This window comes from Engraulis encrasicolus, chromosome 23 (assembly GCF_034702125.1).
Source record: "Engraulis encrasicolus isolate BLACKSEA-1 chromosome 23, IST_EnEncr_1.0, whole genome shotgun sequence".
Classification (NCBI taxonomy): domain Eukaryota; kingdom Metazoa; phylum Chordata; class Actinopteri; order Clupeiformes; family Engraulidae; genus Engraulis; species Engraulis encrasicolus.
In genome coordinates this window covers 3437214-3458766 of record NC_085879.1, presented here as the reverse complement: position 1 = coordinate 3458766, position 21553 = coordinate 3437214, and the positions used below count along the sequence as shown (strand labels likewise).

At 44.2% G+C, this 21553-nt stretch overlaps 1 protein-coding gene across 1 annotated transcript in view; it reads left to right on the top strand.

Annotated features, from left to right (window-relative positions):
- neurl1b (neuralized E3 ubiquitin protein ligase 1B) overlaps window positions 1–11275 on the top strand; it is a 29624-nt gene extending 18349 nt beyond the window's left edge. Inside the window, exons 3-5 of the mRNA XM_063190700.1 lie at window positions 5329–6234; window positions 9463–9588; window positions 9929–11275. Coding sequence (XP_063046770.1) covers window positions 5329–6234; window positions 9463–9588; window positions 9929–10191 — 1295 coding nt within the window. The 3' untranslated portion in view covers window positions 10192–11275. The remainder of the gene's footprint in view (window positions 1–5328; window positions 6235–9462; window positions 9589–9928) is intronic.
- The last annotated feature ends 10278 nt before the right edge of the window (window positions 11276–21553 follow it).

Genomic DNA, 21553 nt, shown 5'->3' with positions numbered 1-21553 from the left:
CTCAGGTCACAATAAAGCAATATAAATATCTCATTATGTCTGAGGTAAGCGGTATTAGAGCTAACTAAAAGCTTTGCAAGATAGAGTCAGTGCCTGTTTTAAGAGAATGTGGAACTCAAAAGGCCAAACAGATGACAGCAGTGATTTCACAGGATTAAAGTGATAGTGAACAGAGTGCAAGGGATGGGGGTGGCGGGGACTTTCTCCAGTGTTGTCAGCCATTATAATAAGTAATCTCCATGAGAGGAAACTGAAATGTCATGGCATAAATGAATAGGTTTGTTGTTAGCACTGAGAACACAGTGAATCGCCTGATCCATGTTTTGGCCAAATTGGATTGAATTCCATTGAGGGAAATTGAACGCAGAACGCAGGGAGAGTGACCTGAATATGGACTGTCATGAATACATGTAGCTGTGTGGCTCATATAATCAGTTATACAATATCGTAACGCACACAGAGACAGACATACAGACACACACACCCTCATGCGCGTGCACACACACACACACGCACACCAGCTGCAACAGGATCTCTCAGAATTCTGTGGAATGGACCCGACCCTTTTTCTTTCGTTTATTACATGAATTTGATAGCATATCAACCAACTGGAAAAGTTGTTTCTCTAAAATAGATTTTGGTATCTATTTTCTAACTATACACTTAACATAGTGCTGTGGGAATATAGAAAGCACTTCCGTTAGTCCATCACGGATAACACTTCCGTGACCAGGGGCACGGAATTTTGTCGAAATCTGTGAAACCCAAAAATCTTTGTCCCAAAGAGCCGTGTCCATTCCACGGAATTCTGAGTGTCAGGCTGCGCACACACACACAAACACACACACACAAACACACACACTAACACACTTGAATTCTGTCCATGTTAACCTGCTACTACAAATTATTCATTCTATTTAAGATTGAAATACAGTATATCTCAGAGGTTAGACATGATGTTGAAATCAGGGGTACAACAAGCATGACCTACTATGCCACATTGCAAGGCTGCTTATGGCTTCATTTTGACACACACACACACACACACACACACACACACACACACACACACACACACACACACACACACACACACACACACACACACACACACACACACACACACACACACACACACGCACACACAACAAACACACACTTTTCCAGTCGGAGTCAAACATAGATACTACGCCCTAGGAGATTGTGTGGAGCTGTGGTTTAAGCACAATTACCATAAATACATAAAACACACACATACATCAGGAATGGTGCCAGACACACACACACACACACACACACACACACACACACACACACACACACACACACACACACACACACACACACACACACACACACACACACACACACACCTTGTGGTACTGTAGCTGAGGCGGCTGGCTGTTTGGGGGGTTGGAGATGGGATGGGGGGTGCCTATGTAGGTCGTGGCAGATAAAAGTGGTGGCGGTAGGCGCCACGTGATGCAGAATACTCGGGCCGGCTGGGCTGCCTGACTGACTGGCGAACGTAAACACTCCCCCCTCACTCACGCGCACACGGTGATGTGCAGGGCCGCTGACAGCTTTCGCTGGGCCCCAAGACAGTCATCTAAAAGGGCCCCACATTCAATACATAAAATGTAATGTGGACCCAATTCTGGGCCCCCTATCTCACTGGGCCTGGGACAACATGCCCCTTTGTCCCCCACTGTTGGCGGTCCATGGTGATGTGTCCCTGAGGCCTGGCTCACGGCAGCTCCACTCCACTCTGCTCTGCTCTGCTCCACTCAGCTCAGGCAGCCAGGGGGGTACTCCTCTGGGGTCTCTGTCTCCATGCAGACAGATGTAGAGATACAGAAGACACACACACACGAGAGGAATAGAGAGATGACCAGAGTTGCATAAAGTAGAGGTAGAAGTACTCTTACAGACGTAATTACAGCACTAGTAGTGTGATATTAGAACGTTGAAACCATGTAATATCATACCACTAGTGTTGTAAATACATCTTTCACTTCTACTTCTACTTTATACAGTACAACTCTGGAGAAGACAGATTGGAGAGAAAGAAAAGAGGAAGGAAAGTCCTTTCCCCAGAAAAGAGGGATTAAGACAAATGCAAAGGATGTATTGAAAAGAGAGAAACTGGGAAAAAAAAGCGGGAGAGCAAAAACTATAGGAGTTGGAAAGAGAGAGAAAGAAGTAGTATTTGTGCATTTAGACTCTCTTATCTTCTGCTAACTTCCCTCACTTCCCCAGTCCATCCCTACTGGCCCCTTGTCCAGGCCCCCTGTGAGAACGAACACAGTACACAGCATTGCAGAAATAGCAACAGAGACGCCTTGGCCAGCTGATGTGTTGCAGACCGTGTGTGTGTGTGTGTGTGTGTGTGTGTGTGTGTGTGTGTGTGTGTGTGTGTGTGTGTGTGTGTGTGTGTGTGTGTGTGTGTGTGTGTGTGTGTGTGTGTGTGTGTGTGTGTGTGTGTGTGTGCGTGCGTGCGTGCGTGTGTGTGTGTTCGCATGATGTGCATGTGTATCACACCGATGTGTGTATGTGACGACACACGTGCTAACTATAATCTGTATACTTGCTATGGAGCCCATCACAGTTCTGCTCCAATCATATTTACCAAACCTACAGCATATAGGGCCTACAATATTTTCATTCGTTTTGTCCACCACTGTGAAAATTGAATGTGCGTGTGTGCGTGTCCGCGCCTCAGCACGTGCCTGCATGCGTTCGTGCGTGTCTGTATACATGCCTGTGTGCAGAATTGTGTACAGTACGTCTCTTTGTGAGTAAGTGTGTGTGGCAGGACAGATACAGTATCCCACTGATGGATAGCAGTAGAGGCGGGGGGCAAAGCGAGTGAGAGACAGAAGGAGAGAGAGTATGTACAGTAGAGCAATGAGGCACGAGAGAGAGAGAGAGAGAGAGAGAGAGCGAGAGAGAGAGAGAGAGAGAGAGAGAGAGAGAGAGAGAAGAGGAAGGGAGATTAGAGGAGAGGTGACAGAGGAGGCACCTTTGGGGTGCTGATGGATGTCAGAGAGCCACAATGGGTGCAATCTCATATTTCCCATAGTGCCCTGCTTCAGCTCAAACACTTTATCACTCACTCTCTGTCTTTCTCTCTCCCCCTCTGTGTGTGTGTGTGTGTGTGTGTGTGTGTGTGTGTGTGTGTGTGTGTGTGTGTGTGTGTGTGTGTGTGTGTGTGTGTGTGTGTGTGTGTGTGTGTGTGTGTGCGTGCGCTTGCGCTTGCGCTTGCGCTTGCGCTTGTGCGTATGTGTGCGTGGCAGAATTCCGTTTACGTGTGAATGAATGTATGTGAGGGGAGATCAGAGCCACACTCAGAGTCAAGATAGCGACAACCTTCAGATGAGCCAGTGACCTCCTCTATCGGCCTCCTTCTCTTTCTCTCCCTTTATCTCTTCCCCACTGACACACACACACACACACACACACACACACACACACACACACACACACACACACACACACACACAGTCTGTTACCTCTTTTCTTTCTCCGAGTTGCCGCGGCAGTTCATGTTTATCTTCTGACTGACAGGACTGCTGACCATATTTAGTCATAACTGCTGTCCCCCTATCCCGGTCCACTACCTCCACCCCCCACCACCACCCCTAGTAAATTCCCTCTCCTACCTTCCCCTCCCCATCGAGCTCCTATATGGCACTACAAGCCTCCAGCTTCCCCAGGGGGGGACATGCCGCAAGCCAGTTTCCCCCTGCGGTGGCCTCCATCTGGGGTCCCTGAGACAGTGAGCGAACGAGCGGCACTTTTTTATCAGTGAGGGGAGTGGAGGAGGAGGTCTGGGAGGTGGGGAAGGTGGAGGTGGAGGTGACTGTTTGAGAGGCGCTCTACATAAACACAGGGGTGGGTAATTTAGTGTGTTTGCCGCTCGCGCGCGACATTGAAGAGTCGTAGGTGGAGCGATAACGAAAACAAACATAAAACCTTACGCTGGACAAACGCGGCCAGCTGCTGATGAATGAGGACTCTTTAAGCGGCAAGGCCCCAAAAAAAGAGAGAGGCAGATGCACTGGCCGCAGCACAAAGCACTAATCCAGTGGCTCCCTAACGTTCCCTTTTGGACCAGCAAGTAGTCCATTGGCTCCATATTTTTGTGACCCCTTATCCCCCACAATGTTGCTTATTAATTCGAATTTTACAGGAAAAGAACATAGAACTTCTTTCGTGACCCCGTAACCCCCCATGCAGTACTTCCGTGACTCATCTAGGCCAGTGTTTCCCAACCTTTTTTGTACTGCGTACCCCCTAAGCCTTTTTGCCATACCATGAGTACCTCCCTCACTATCTTTTACTCCATCCCAATGTCACTATGCTCCAAAGTCCACACTTTTCACGTACCCCCTACAGTATGCTCACGTACCCCTAGTGGTTCACGTACCCCTGGTTGGGAAACACTGATCTAGGGGTCCTGACCCTCAGTTTGGGAATCTCTGCATTAGCCAATGAGAGGATGGGCATGATTAGCAGTTATATATTAGCGGTTATATATATATATATTGGTGTCAAGGTCGGACACATGCATGCCTGGCACTACATAGCAAATTAGCCTCCATTACCACAGCATCTCTTCACATTCAGCATCCCCTTATTAGATCTGGCAAGTAGCACCGCGAGACATGACAACAAATTGAATGATATTCATGATCGAATGGGAACAAAAAGTCGTTTGTGTCTGCAGCTCCATTTCATCTTAGTTTCTATTTCATGGCTCAGTGTCTCCAATTTGATTTTTGTTTCAATATCTGTGAATATTAAACCATATGTTTGAAGTTGTACTGCTAGGCTACGGCTCTTCCCGAGTGCTTATTTTCAGACGGGCTGCCATTTCAAGGAAATGACACATCCCTTCCTGACATTTCACAGGATTTACATCTGAAGCTTCTCTCATTATCTAAAGTTCACGAGATGCCTCAGCTCTCTCTCTCTCTGCCTCAATGTCTATCCACTTACAAGACATCTGTCTTACGGACAATGTACTTCAGTGGGATGGTCATTAATATATACAGTATGTGCTGCCAAGGCGTTAAAGTGTCTTATAGGACATTATAATAATGCCAGTGCAGGTTTTATAAACCAATCACTTAATTTTCTTTAGCATTCTGTTCTGATGGTGGGAGGATGAGCAGTAAACTGTCTCATATATCTCTCATATAGCCTAACAAGGCTTACATATGAAATCTAACTCTATACCCATATTCTTTCTTTCTTTCTTTCTTTTTCTCTTTCTTGCTTCCTTGCTTTCTGTCTTTCTTTCTTTCTTTCTTTCTTTGTATCCAGAGAGTACGTTTGCTGAGAGCGTTGGTGCCAGCTGCCTGAGCGCGGTGCGTCTGAGCGCCTACCTGCCGCAGAGCAGCCACGACTCGGCCAACTACAGCAACAACCAGCTGGAGAGCAGCCAGGCGGCGGCCGCCAAGATGGCCTCCCTGCAGCTGGGCACCCCCTACAACCAGCTCATCCCCTGCTGCTCCTCCTCGCCCTCCTCCTCCTCCGCCCTGAACAATCCTACCTCATCCGCGCCTCCCTGCTCCTCCTCCGCCCCTCCGTCCTCCTCCGCCAACCCGTCCTCCGCGGTGCCCACCACCCCTCCTCCCCCTCCGCTGAGCCTCTCCTCGGCTGGGCCGAGGCTGATGGCACCCCCCTCCTCCTCCTCCTCCTCCACCCCCTACACCTCCTCCTCCTCCCCCCGCGCCCCCCTGGCGGCCTCTCCGCCGCCGCTGGACTCGGACCTCCACTTCCACCCGGTGCGCGGCTCCGACGTGGTGCTGTCGGTGGACCGCACAGCCGCCTGCGTGCACTTCCTGGACGGCAGCCGCACGCTGGTGTTCAGCGACCGGCCGCTGCGGCCCGGCGAGACGCTGTACGTGGAGGTGGGCCACCTGGGCCTGCCCTACCTGGGCGCGCTGCTCTTCGGCATGACCTCCTGCGACCCCGCCTCCCTGCAGGCCGCCGACCTGCCCGCCGACCCCAACCAGCTGCTGGACCGCAAGGAGTACTGGGTGGTGTACCGCGGCTTCCCCATGCCCTGCTCCGGAGACGTGCTCAGCTTCTGCCTGCTGCCCAACGGCGAGGTGCACCACGGGGTCAACGGCGGCGCCCGCGGCAGGCTCCTGTGCGTGGACTCGTCCCAGCCGCTCTGGACGTTCTTCACCCTGCACGGCGCCGTGAACCGTCTCAGGATCTTGGGTGAGTTTGAGAGTAGATTGGCTGGTTAGGTCGGGGAGGGCTGGACAGAGTTGTGATAGTAATATACAGTGTGTGAAAGATCAAGTAGCAGCCAAGATGTCTCTGAATCTTGTAACATGGTTGGCCTACGGAGTGTCTCCTCTGCTTTCTCTTTGTGCCTTTCACACTCGAATATCAGTTGTACTGAACTCAGTATATCAGTATATCACTCGAATATCAGTAGCTTTGACAGCAGGCCTAGTTATTTCTACAATGTGCAGCATAGATTAAAAAATTGATTGAAAGAGATCCCTGTAACGATCCAAAGGGCTGGTGTAGATTATTGTCTTTAAAAGGCATTATTTTTTCCCCACTGCTCCTGAACCCACCAAGAAGCACTAGAAGCCACCTACCTGGAATTCCCGAGTGTGGAATCTCGGCCATAGTTCAGGACGCAGAGGTCTGGAGTGAGTAAAGACCCAAGGAAGGGCCCATGCTGCAACAGAGCGAGTCTCTTGCCAGGGACGTCAAGACTAAACAGTATCTGTTCCATGTCACTGGCCCAGAGTACAGAGTCTTAATGTAATACGTAAGACATAGCATGTCACAGGGCAGCAGTGGCCTTGGTCTAGTGGTTTAAGACAGTGTTTCCCAACCTTTTTTGTCTCACGTACCCCCTAAGGCTCTAAGTTGTGCCATGAGTACCCCCTAATTCATGTTCTATATCGCTTTCTCTGTCCTGATATGACTACTCCATACATTTGTTATAGTAGTAACATTTTTCCAAGTACCAGTACCCCCTGCAGTGTGCTCGCGTACCCCTAGTGGTACACGTACCCCTGGTTGGGAAACACTGGTTTAAGAGATGGGCTTTGGATCAGAGGGTCGAATCCCACCCTAGTTTTTTTGTTTGTTTTGATGACAGGGGCAGTAATTGCACTGCCTTGGCCATAATGAAGGATAAACATGTCAGAGTAATACAGAGCTGATAAGGACGGCTATAAGGACACTTTTGAAGTCTCTCCAGTTCAATGACCTCATGTTAATGAAGTCGTCAAAGAAGCAACCTGCAACTTAACGATGACTGTGGGACAAAGACAAGTGTGTCAAGGTCATTTCCATCATTTTTAGTTCAGGTCATTAGGCTATATGACACGGCCAAGTCACTGAAACACATCAATCAATCTAATTGACAAAATCTTTTTTGGACAACGCATAGCATGTGATCTTACAGATCACAGCTTATGACTAGTTACACCATGCAAAACATGTCATCTTTACATTTGCACGTAACGTGCCCATACTGTATGTCCCCACATCAAGGCTGGGGGACATGATAGCTGTGGCCCAGTATTGATTTCTCTGTAGTAAATCAAAGCAGTAACGAGGGCGACCCAGGGAATGGGCTGAGCGAGCAGGCAAGGAGCGTCAGGCATGTTAAGCTCTTGGGATCCACATCTGACGCCGTTAGCTCGTTTGGACCTTCACTGAGCCGCATCGGGGCAGTAAACAGCGCCGGCCAGGAAATAGCGCCAGGCAGTCAGTCAGGATTGATGCAGATGAACAGCTGTTTTAATTTGGGCCAGCCCAAGGTCAAGTCCTATACCCGTCCCAGGCCTCAGTGCCTTTGTCGATGTGAGCTGCCAGTCGAGTTGAGGTACCAAGCCACTGCAAGGCACTAACAGTAGTTAGCTCTAGGGGTGGGAGTTAGGTTGTGATTTTGGTTAGCTCTAGGGGTGGGAGTTAGGTTGTGGTTTTGGTTCTAACTGCCTATTGGTAGCTCATCTAGACAAAGCCATTCTCGACGGTTTGAAGTCAGTTGCTGGGAATAATGTGTCAAATTTTGTGGACGTTGTATAGTGTCCAGCTTGCAGTTGTGTTTACTGGTGGTTGCCCTGAGGGCAGGGAGTCAGAGATAAACAGCTGGAGAAAAACTTGGCATTCCACCCTGTTCCATTTTTTTTTAATGGCTGCGCATTTTCAGGGATTTATGGCAATCATGACAAGAATAAATTGCATAAGTTTCATTTATCAGAAGGCCTCCTCCACATCCCCCCTGATTTATTTTTACTTGAAGTGTTCAAAACTATTTTCAGACAGGGCAGTTATTCAGGCAGTTATTACCCATAATACCTGTCTCTGACTCGACAGAAAATTACAATCTTGCCAAGACGGGTATCTCTGCCTTTTCAGTGTTCCTTGACAAAAGTGACCAATGGGGTATCTGTCCATAGACGTGTGGGTTTGCATGTCTCTCCTGGTCATGTCCTGTCTCCTCTCACACTGTATTGTCAGTGTGGTCTGAATGAGTAGTCTGATTGGTTGTATACCTATCTTCTGCTGGTAGCATACAGAGGCATTTGATAAGTTAAGACCACATTTGAGATATCACTTTGTACATGGAATTAGACAGGCTAATCTCCATTTAGCTTTGTATCACGATTGGCAGTCTGTTTACAATTCCTCATTCCAGAATAAATGTTTGTGATGCCGTATCCCCCATTCTCCCATTGTGTCCCCTTTTTTAAAGTGTAAAATTGGAATGATCTGTTGACATGTGTGGTCCTGGCCTCGCCTGTGTCTGGGTTTTTGCTTTGTTTTCCCTTATATAGTAACCCTATCTGAAAGGACATTATATAAGGCATTAGTAATAGGCACTGTCTGAAGACTCCAGAGAAAAGGGCGTAGTGTAGTGTAGTGTAGTGATGGCTGCTCTGACAGGACAGGACCCCTCCCTCATAAAGCCAGAGGCTCCACTGGGTCGGCACCTTACTGGACAGCAGGTCAGGCATGTCATCGCTGGCCAAAGCCCTACAAAAATAGACTTTTTCATCACCCCTTCTTATATAATACATTTTTTTCTCAGCAGCATCAGCGTGAAAATGGAAAACAATATGATTTTAAGATTGTCCATCATATCATGTCCTGTATTCATATATGGCAACATTTTTGTGTGTCTGGGACATATTACTGAAGCAAAAAAGAAAGGAAGGAATACATGTATGGTCATCTATATTAGTTTCTGTATTCTTTCTCTGTATTCCTATGCATGTTGATAGTATGCATATTTTACAATATCTAGGGGTCTACCTTAGGTATACCATTACCCAAACGTAAAAATAAATGAAAAATAACTAATAAAAATAAATCGATGAAACAGTATCCTGTATGCAGTATATTGTAAGCTATCTACTAGGTTTCCGATGCCATCCATAACCAAAGGACTTTTTGTCTTGTTTTTTTGAGCAGGCACTCTACAGGCCAGCCCACCTCTCAGCTCGCCCTCCATATCCCAGAGCAGCTCCCCTGAAGACAGCGACTCAGACCTGGCCTTCAGCGTCAACCGCTCCTCCTCCGCCTCCGAGTCCTCACTGGGTGAGTAAAGTAGACATCTGAAAACCCCCATCTTTATGCTTCTTGCCTCTTATCTCTTCACTGTGCCATCTTCAAAAGAGCACAAAAAGCCCATAAAGCATATTGAACAATGTACAGCCCATACTGGCATTTGTAATTACTGTTTTGTTCATCGATTCAGGATTTTTTTTTTTACATACAGGTTGTAAGCGTAGTAGGCTACTTGTGCGCTGCTGTATTGGATTCTCCCACACTCTGTATTTGCTAAGCATGTTCGCTTTGCAGACACTTTCATCCAAAGTGAATTAAAATGTAATGTCATGAATGTAATGTCATGATTATTTCTTGTCTGTCCTTCCAGTGACGGCGCCCAGCTCCCCGCTCAGCCCCCCGGTCTCGCCCACCTTCCTCTGCCCGGAGGTGCTGCCCCCTGGTGGCAATGGCGGCAGCAAGAGCGGCGAGTGCACCGTCTGCTTCGACCAGGAGGTGGACACGGTCATCTACACCTGCGGACACATGTGCCTTTGCCACGAGTGTGGCCTGAAGCTGAAGAGACAGATCAACGCCTGCTGCCCCATCTGCAGACGGCCCATCAAGGACGTCATCAAGACCTATCGCCCTTAAGGGGGATCATGGCAGCTGCCCTGCATGGTGGGCTTCTCTTGGTGTTGGACAAGAGCCTAGAGCTGAAGCCTGATGGTTTGGGAGTTTGTAATTTCAGGGTATGCAAGCTCCTTTCCTGTTCAAGCTACACATCTCTGGCTGGGGGAAGTGAATAACCGGTGTTCTCCTGCAACGTCATTCATGACTGTTGATGAGCAAGTCATCTTACCCCACATTGCTTCAGCTTCAATTAAGAGGAGGAGGGGGTTATGAGGCATTTGGTTGTAGGGGCCATCTCTACACGAAAGGGAGGTCTGATCCAGCTCTGTTAATCCAGCTTTGGCTAATGAACTATGGATTTATATAAAGCGGCCTCACTTGCAACCACCATGTAAAAACAACGCGCCCTACCATCGTCTGCCCTGCTAAAACTGTAACGGCCTCTGGGAGAAAGAACTGTTTCTTGGTGCCGTTGGTCAAAAGTGGACAGATTTCAGCTGGTCAGAGAAAGCCGTGGACGCTTGATCGGCAACAAGGGGAAGGCATGAGGCATCTTCTACCCAGGATTTTAAAAAAAACATTTTAGTGCCTTTGATTATGGAACTCTGTCCTTGAAGCAGCACATAATGTCAAGACGCGACAATCATACTATTTTCCCTATGTTTCATGTATATATTTTCTGTCATTTTCTTCTTTCCTTTCAATGAAAGTGTTTTGAATGGACTTAGTAAGAGAGAACTGAACAAAAAACGGGCATCTGCCGAGGGGGACACCCATGCTGGGAAAATGTAATTCAGAGAAGGATTTTTTTAAAAAGTCAGAGTTGGCACTCGAGTGTCAAAGGAAGGCTGGCATGTTGATTGCACTTTTGAATAGCTTGACGCAGAAGTCAGACAAGGATAGCAAACATGGAAAAGAAGCCTGTTTCTGGTTGTGGTTTTAATATATAATATATAAATATGGTTATGTTCAATTAAATGATTATGTAAACCAATCTGTACGTTTCAAATTGTATGACCGTGTAAAATATATACATGTTCATTTATACATGTTACCATAATTGAGTTGTGTATTTTCTGACTATAAAGACGACTGCTGCACTCTTTCCAGGTTTCACATTTCTCTTCAACAGGTCCATCCACTTTTTATCTTTTAACCCAAACTTCAGTCATACTCAGGTTATTATACTAAGGTGTAGAACTCACTGCTCACTGACCATTTCACAGTTACTTGTGCATTTTTGGGCGACAACATTTATGTCTCATACTTTCAGCAGGTTGGTTAGTTAGTGAGAAGCTGCTTCTGCTGTTAACTAAATTGAAAGAGAAAGTGGCCAAACTCTGCACTATTATCATACATTACTGTAGTAGTCATATTTTGTGCAGAAGAGGAACGTCGATCTTTTACATATCCATCTCCCACTGCAGAATCTAAAGGACAACCACCAATTCCTGACAGAAATGTGGCAGATGAAGAACAATTTAAATCAGAGGCAATAACTTCTGTACCTATTCACTGAATGTGAAAAACAAAAGCAATCTGAGGTGGCAACCCGGCTCCCTTACCACCACGTGATAGGACTGGTTGAGCTTCAATACTGATTGATCAGAATACTGGTTACCTTACCAGTACATTGTTAGCTGATGCTTTTATCCCGAGCAACTTACATTTGTTTATAGGGTATTAGTAACAGTCCCTGGAGCAGTATGGGGTTAGGTACCTTACTCGAGGGCACCTCAGCCATGGAGTGTATAGTGGAAGGGTGGGATTTGATCCTGCAACCATGTGATTCTGATTTACAGCCTTAACTAATAGGCCACGGCTGCCCCAGTCATTACTGATAGTTGAACAGCCAATCATATAATAATAATAATAATAATAATAATAATAATAATAATAATTGTATTTGTATAGCACTGTATCATACAAGGCATGTAACTCAAAGTGCTTAACAAATGGGAAAAAACATCATTGTTAGAGATGGATTTAAAAGGAGAGGTATAGAGGAGAGGCAGAAATAGCAGGAAGGCAGAGGAAGAAGGGATAGATAGAGATTGTAGAGTCATAAGGTCAACGTAGGTTAGGATCAGGATTCTTAGATGCATAAGGTCCATAGTGGCTGGGCCTAGCATAAATCATAGATAGTCACACAGAGATTGGGCGCTCAGATCCGGCCCCTGGTGGCATCAGGGGTGAGGAAAAACTCCCTTTCGCTTGAATCATAGTTTGTAGGGGGGGAAAAAGCTCAGAAAAAAAACCCTTTAGTCAGGAAGAAACCTAAGGCAGAGACCAGCGGCCACCTAGGGGAGCGCCCTACCTCTCTAATGGAGAAACTGCCAGAATTTCTCGGCATTGACCTCGTCATTAATATTGATCACATTTCCAACTCCATTTGCAGAAATACAGCCTTTGGTTGTAACTATGAAGACCACCTCTTGCCAGACTTCTTCAGCCAGTGGAGGAGTGCACCTGTGTGTGTCCCCTCTTGGTCTGCCAGAGGGGACTACAATACACCATACAACACAATCCTACATAATCACCCAGAACTGATGGGTTGAAGTCAGCCGGTAGGCGAGTGATGCTAAATATTATGGAAACGAAACCACGGATTGTAATGAACAGTGCATATGAGAAAAAAATCATTATCATTTTTTAATACGTTTTTTTAACACTCCTGCCAATGATGTTGCACTACAGGCCTACTGCACTTTTCCTTTCCATTATGTTCTCAGTACAGGCTTGTAGTGTTTGTACAATTGCGTAAGTGTTGTCTGTTTATTCCTTACATCTAATGTGTGGAAACAGTTGATAATGTTTGTAGGCTACATAACAGGCAAACATAGTAAGGGGGGTAGTTCAAATCAAAATCATTTGATTTATTCTGTTGACATGAACAAATTTGTGGCAAGTGCTTATTGTGCATTCAAAGTGCGCATAAGCGCTGCCCAGCAAAAGCAGCACTGCGCCATCACGAACGCGGCCAAGGTTTCACCGAGTGAACCACAGGATGTCCTCACACTTCAGTTCTGACATGATGTTGACCTTAGCAACGGCCCTTGCGCCTTATAAAGATGATCTGCTTTGAGTCCCTGTTCGGGAAAACGCACAGGTGGGAATTACAAGAGGGAACACCGTGAACAGGCAATACTTAGGAACCAATCATTATAACTTACGCCATGTGAATACACAGTATGCATGTGTTCAAATAGTCTACACCGTTGGTTCCACAGATCGGTTCATATTCTCGGGTGCACGCAGGATGTGTATATGGGCTACAGTCCGGCTGCAAGTACATTATATAACATGTTAGCCAACACCACGAGTCGTATCCACACTCATTTTAGGATACGCCAAAATAATGTTATAGTGAGACGATTTCACCCACCTCTGTCACGGCATCTGGAATAAGTGCTCCCGTAGCCAGCGCTTTTAAAACACACGAATCAGTTGATCATTACATTATTGCATTTGGCAGACGCTTTATAACCAAAGCGACTTTCAAAAGAGGACATAACCATTGGCAACATCACTAGCAAATACAAAGTGCACAGAAAATATACAGAACAACAAGTGCAGATGCGAAGTAGGGTTAGTTAGTTTTTTTTTTTTTTTTTTAAAGGGACACTGTGCAGGAAATGGACAACAAAGGTAGGCCTACTGCAACTATGCTGCTCATCGAAACTGAGCCCTATCTCACGCCTTTCGTAAAGTCTTCACGAAAAAAAATAGATTAATTTTCGTGGTGCATTCACGTTATTGCCCGTTTTTCGTGGTAGGGCAACGAAACGCTGCCTATTCACTTGAATTGCCCCACTGCTGCTATGGTTATCCAAGCGTCTGCAGGGGCGGGGAGGGGGTGCTGACAGAACACTGCTGATACACTCGGGACTCACTAATTCGACGCCCTTTCGGTACTTACGCCTTATGTCCCCTAAACCTAAACCTAAACCTAACCTTAACCCTAAACCTAACCCTAACCCTAACCTTAACCCTAACCTTGACCCTAAATCTAACCCTAAATTGCTTGTTTGAAATGTTTGATTACCATGTGACGGTAGGCTACCGAAAGGGCATCAAACTAGTGGGTCGCTAGGCAACATTCGGGCAATTCAAGTGAATAGGCAGCGTTTCGTTGCCCTACCACGAAAAACGGGCAATAACGTGAATGCACCACGAAAAATAATCTATTTTTTTCGTGAATACTTCACGAAATGAGTGAGATACGGTTGGAAAACTAGGCTCCCTATTGCCAAATTTGATCTTTACATGAAAGTTAACTAAGTAATAAACAAATATTTTCTAGTATGTTTCAAGTACAGTCATTTTTGAAGCTAAAAATGGCTATTTTAGGAAATTCAAAATGGCGGACCATGGAGAAGATCCCCCTTGTCATGTATAAAAAGTGCAATTTATATTATCATAATGAATACTTAGAATTTGATGGTGGTGGTAAGTATTCATGAAAAAGGTAACATTAGTGAATGGGCAGCATGAATTCTGGAAATAAACAACTAAAAATCTCACACAGTGTCCCTTTAAATAGAGCACACACACACACACACACACAGACACACACACACACACACACACACACACACACACACACACACACACACACACACACACACACACACACACACACACACACACACACAGCTAGGGCAGCTAAAACATTAGTCTATCAAATTGATCAAATTGAGAAGTGAGAGTGGGCCAATTTAGCATGAGGAAGAAACTTAACGTAAGGTTATCAACACACAATTTAGCCTAATTAAACCATTAATTAATTGATAAACATGCAAAAAACCTGTTTAAAACTATTTCTTAAACTATATTTCAACATATAGGCATACAACTTCAAAACTGGTTAAATGCTGAAATTGATCAAAGATTGCAACTTACCAATCAATCCGAGAAATACAATGATATATTTCATTATGGGGAATGACGCTGAAACGTTGTGGATGTTGTTTAGATTTGTGTGCAGTTGTAGCCTAATTTATTTCTACCTGAACTCCGCCCATTGGCTACGTAGAACTCTCATATCCGCTCAATGGGAGCTTTGGACCATGTTGGTCAGTGGGCTGCTGCGCCAAAGTTCATATTTGCCAAACCATTTACTCATCACTTTGTATGGATTTAGGTGTAGGTGGGGGCATGTTGAAAACAACATTGGATGTACAATTGAGGATTATATTATTAGGTATCCTCCTGAAATTATACATCTCGTCTGATTTCTCAGTGAGAATGGCCATTATTAACAGGTTTCAGTTGTTCTAAAAATAAATACACTCTGGAGATAATGTCCAATAAATTTGGATTTGGAATTTTCTATTGTTACAATGAGTTTAAACATAAAAGGGATAAAATGGCTCTCCCTAAAATACCTCTCAACGCCCCCCTTGGACCCCCCAATGCCCCCTGGGGGGCTGTAGACCCCCGTTAAGAAACACTAATCTAAAGGTTTAAGGTCTGAACCACCCCATGATCATGGTTTTTAGTTCGCTTGAAGACCCTTTGGATGTTTTGGGTTATCTTGTCGGAAGACCTTACGAAGATTTTGGCTTAATCGATGAGCATATTCTGAATGGTCTCCTTTGATATTCTACCATAGTCTTCTTTCTTTGTGGTGCCGTACAGCCAGGCTTTCTGTGCCTGAGGCTGCTTCATGCTACCACCACCATGTTTAACTGTGGAAACCATTACCAAGGTATAAGGCCTGTCCCCTTTCTTCGCCTAATAAAAGCATCATTCATGAGTACAAGCAGGTCCAATTACAGTGTTTTTCAATTGCTGACAAGTGCTTACCCATACTTTGGGTACTTTTTCTAAACTCTTAACACAGACTATCTATCAACCACAATCAGCCAAATGGTGAATTGTCTTCTCAAAAACACACACTGTTAAATATACACTAAGTATTCATTTCAAAATAGAACACATCCTTTATTGTACACACTAACTTTACCAAAACAGAAATCTGGCTCAAAATGAAGTACGACTGACAAAAAACCCCACTTGTTTTCATTTCACAAGGTACACGGAATCAATAAAATAACACAAGATTTCACAACATTGTCAACATTACAGAGCTGCGTAGACTTTTATCTTTCAAGGCTATTTGCATGCAAATCATGCAATTCACTGTTTACACTATATTTCCTTTGTACAGTAGGCAACAGGACTGTTGTTGACATTCAAGATGATTCCAGTAGGAAGCATTTTTTTAACTTTTGACTACAGGTGGTAAAGTAGACTGTTTATGATACAACATAAAAGGTTTTGCAATATTACTTACAGTGAACAAAAATACAATTAAACAAATACAAAAATACAAGTACAAAATTACTCAGGGCTGGCACTACAGTAGGTAGACAGACAAGGCGGTTGCCTAGAGAGCACCAAATGTCTTGGGAGCTTGAAGCTCAAAAGTTCCACAGAATTAGAATGTCAAGCAAAATAAAAATGAAAAAAAATAACATCTCACATTGACAATGCTGTCAATGGTATTCATGGCTACTATATATAGATCTGTACTCAATCAGATGGAAGATACTATGTTTACAGACGCTACAGGGGGTGCCTGCAAAGGGCACAAAGTATAGAATGGGCCCTGAAATCAGTGAATGTATAATACCGTTTCATATATTTTCAAATCCATGACGACGTATTTACTGCAGCTTATACGAATTCCTACTGATATGTTGATACAGTGATATGTCCTCTTCCTAAAAATGAGACAGTAATTTTACATGAACATGAATTACAAAATATTGTTAGGCCTTCTTCTCATAAGCATGCAGTTCTTTTGAGCGGTTACAGTCTGATTTTGAGAGACAATTTAACATTTTCACATTTTACTGTAACAACTGTTGTCAACAACTATCTGAAATTGAAGAACTGCAATTGGGCAGTTTTTTCTATGTTTTATCAATAATCTGCTCACTGTACTCCTGCCAATGTAATGTAAAGGCATTTTACTGTAATAAGGTTTTGGAATGTTGTATTCACATTTTTGACACACTGTGTTAGCGATAATTACCCATAAAAGATACATAGTTTTGATGCAGTGGTTATCCTGTGTGTAAAGAAAATGTTAGAATTATAAATGCATTAATTTGCTGCTAATTGTGTGAAAAAAGTAAGGCTAGGGGAAGCCCTTGGTGTGTTAACTGTATTAAGAGTTTTGCAAATGTCACTGAGAAATGGACAAAAGCTTGTTAGCGATTGAAAAAAAACCCTGTAAATATCATCAGACCAAAGCAGAGACTTCCAAAACTCATTTCAACTTCTAAATGTTGCCAGGCACACCTCAACTGGACTCTGATATGCACCACCTTCAGTAAAGGGCTTCTAGTGATGATGGCCCAAAAGCCCAATATGATGACACGCCCTCATAGCTGTCTTTCTTTTAAAAAAAATAAAAAATTAAAAAATAAAAAAACTCCAGATGAGAGCAGGTCAATAACAATCATTCTGGGCAGGTGTCCATAGCTTCCTTGCTCTAATGAGACTAAGCACAGTTCCCACAGCTGCACATAGTGGTGGGAGCATCAATCGTTTCAGCTGTTTTGCAGCCTCAGATACAGGGAGCTTGGGTCTGGATCAGCATTCCTGGGTCTTCCGACAACATAATAAACCAAAGCATACATAGTTCAAAGGTTCTTCAAGGATACTAAAATTATTATCCTGGGATGGCCCTCTTAGAGTGTGTGTGTGTGTGTGTGTGTGTGTGTGTGTGTGTGTGTGTGTGTGTGTGTGTGTGTGTGTGTGTGTGTGTGTGTGTGTGTGTGTTTTACATGACCCACCACAACATTTGGAGTCAGTAGCCCACTGAACAGTTGCCCTTCTTACAAAGGACTGTATACCGCCAGACATGACAGACTGGTGGACCTCGTCGCTGCCCAGAACCCCAGTGCTCCTCAGGAACAACTATACTAACATACCCCTGTCAAGCCCCACTGGTTTAACTCATCTATAAACTGCTTTACAGGAATTCCCAACACACTAGACATCATTTGCATATCACAAGAAGAACAAATAGTCAGACTTTTTGAAGTAGCCTGTGCCTTTGACCTGTTCATGGAGGAATCCTACTGTACAAAAAACTGAAATTACCATCCTCTAACATCTGCCACTGAAAGCTGTGGCTATAGATGTGTCCTCCTTGTTCTTGTATTTGGCAGTCTAGGCCAGTGTTTCCCAACCAGGGGTGCGTGTACCACTAGGGGTACGCGAGCATACTGCAGGGGGTACTTGGGAAAATTTAATTTGAACAAATGCATGGAGCAAAGTCACACTGGAATAGAAAAAGCAATGTAAAATATGAGTTAGGGGGTACTCATGGTACAATGAAATGGTTTGGGGGGTACATGAGACACAAAAGGTTGGGAATCACTGGTCTAGGCCATGTGAATAGGCTGGTGGTCAGTGGACTTAACATCAGTGCACTAAGTAAAAGAAGACCAGACAGCTAGCTAAATACTGCTCAATATCAGCTGTTATAGGGAGGATGTTCATGTTCAAATGTGTGTGTGTGTTGTACATGTCTATATCAGTATGTTAGTGTTTGAAAACTGCACGTGTGAGTGTGTTGTGAGTGAATGAATCAGAGAAAGAATGGTAAATTCATGTATGAGTAGGTTAGTTGTGTGTGTGAGTGAGTGAGTGAGTGAGTGAGTGAGTGAGTGAGTGAGTGAGTGAGTGAGTGAGTGAGTGAGTGAGTGAGTGAGTGAGTGAGTGAGTGAGTGAGTGAGAGAGAGAGCGCTGCCTTGGCTAAATGTATGTAAGAGTGAGTTATATTTGGTTAATGTACTGTATGTGTAAGTACTGTATAGTGTGTAATGTCTTGTGGATAATGAGAGAGAGAGTTTTTGCCAATGTTTCATTTAAATGTTTTAGTTAAACTCCACATTGGAGACTAGTCAAGCGCAATTTCAAACTTCTGCGCTAACTCTGTTACATAGATTTTTGGCAATAAAGTACACTTGACTTGACTAGTTCAGTCCTCAAACCCATTTGAGAGTCAAAGTCAGAGTTGGCACAGGGGTGTCAAAGGAAGGCTGACATGTTGATTGCACTTTTGAATAGCTTGACACAGAAGTCAGGCAAGGACAGCAAAAGTGGAAAAGCCTGATTATGGTTTTAATATGTAATATGGTTATGTTCAATTAAATGTAAACAAGTCTGTACGTTTCAAATTGCATGACCGTGTAAAATGTAAAACCGTAGGCAGTCATGCGTAAGCTGTTAGGGCGCCAGACTTATAGCCCAAAGGTTGCCGGTTCGAATCCCGACCCGCCAGGTTGGTGGGGGGAGTAATAAACCAGTGCTCTCCCCCATCCTCTTCCATGACTGAGGTAAGCTGAGCGTGGTACCGTCCCACCACACTGATCCCTTGGGGCGCCATTGGGGGCTGCCCCCTTGCACGGGTGAAACATAAATTCAATTTCGCTGTGTGCAGTGTGCAGTGAACACTGTGGGGTGCTGTCACAATGACAATGGGAGTTGGAGTTTCCCAGTTGGGCTAAAAGACTCCAACTCCCATTGTTATTGTGACAGCACTCCACACAGCACACACAATATATATATATATGTTACCATAATCAAGTTGTGCATTTTCTTACTATAAAGACAACTGCTGCACTCTTTCCAGGTTTCACATGTCTCTTCAACAGGTCAATCCCCCTTTTTATCTTTTAACCAAAACTTCAGTCATACCAAGGCTATTAGCAGCATAGAAGAACTCCTGCTCACTGACCATCTCACAGTTACTTCTGCATTTTTGGGCTGCATTCGGTTGGTTGGTTTGTGAGAAGCTGCTTCTGTTGTTAATTAAAGTTAAAAAAGAAAGTTCAAACGTTACACTTTTCTCATATTACTGTAGTAGTTATATTTGGTACAGAAGAGGTACGTCTTTCTCCCACAAATCTATCACCTACTACCTAATCTACTAGTAGTAGTTTTTAGCACAAACATCCAGAAACCTCTTTTTCCTGACAGAACTGTGGCAGGTGAAGTACACTTTAAATCAGGGGCAATCATTTCTATACCTATTCATTGAATGTGAAAAACAAAAGTAATCCGAGATGGCAACCTGGTTCCCTTGCCACCACGTGATATTCAGAGCCGTACTGGTTGATCTTCAATACTGATAGGCTAATTGAACAGAATACTAGTTACATTACCAGTACATTGCACTTAGCTGACACTTTTATCCAAAGCAACTTAGATTTGTTTATAGGGTTAGTCCCGAGCAGTATGGGGTTAGATACCTTGCTCGAGGGTACCTCAGCCATGGATGTAGAAGTGGAGTGGAATGGTGGGATTTGATCCCGCAACCACATGACTCTGATTTAAAGCCTTACCTGTTAGGCCACGGCTGCCCCAGTAATTACTTATAATTAAACAGCCAATCATATACTGTACCTCTCTAATGGAAAGGTTGTCTGTATTTCTCAGCATTGAGCATGCCATGAATACGGATCACATTTCCAACTCCATTTGCCGAAATACAGACCCAAATATTGTGCTATGCTTAGTTAGTTGCAACTCTCCCACTAAGACCACCTCTTGCCAGACTTCTTCAGATAGTGGATGAGTGCACCCGTGTGTCCCCTCTTGGTCTGCCAGAGGGGACTACAATACACCATACAAATGGCAAAATGGAAAATGGCACAGAACAATTTTCCGAAAGGACCAATAAATAATCTATCTATCTATCTATCTATCTATCTATCTATCTATCTATCTATCTATCTACAACACAATCCTACATAATCTCCCAGAACTCGTGGTTTGAAGGCAAACAGGTAGGTTAGTGATACTAAATATTATATGGAAATGAAACAACGGAATCGCACATGAAAAAAAAACACCATTATATTTTTGAACGCGATTTTTAACACTCCTGCCAATGATATCGCACTCTACACCTACTGCACTTTTCCATCATGTTCTCAGTATAGGCTGCGACCGCTAGAGGTCCCCATTCACCAACTGGATCTCTCTCCTGCGCACACCATTATTCTATTCTTTATTAACCATTGGGTTTAGTGTTTGTGCGATTGCTTACGCGTTGTTCTTATTCCTTAAATCAATGTGTGGAGACAGTTGATGAATCTCTGTAGGCTACATACCAAGCAAGCAAGGGTATTCTGAATCGCCTGATCTATTCTGCTGACATGAACACAGTTTTAAGATGCGGTGAGTGCTTATTGAGCATTTTAATAGGAAATTACAAACAATGAAGCGAACAAACAATAGCCTACAGAAAGTCGGGTAGGCTACAAAGGCTAATCTGTCTGGATTGTACAAAATTCCCAAATTTGTTTTAAAACTTTAAAAAATATCGAGAGCAAAATCCCAGCATTAAAAAACATGC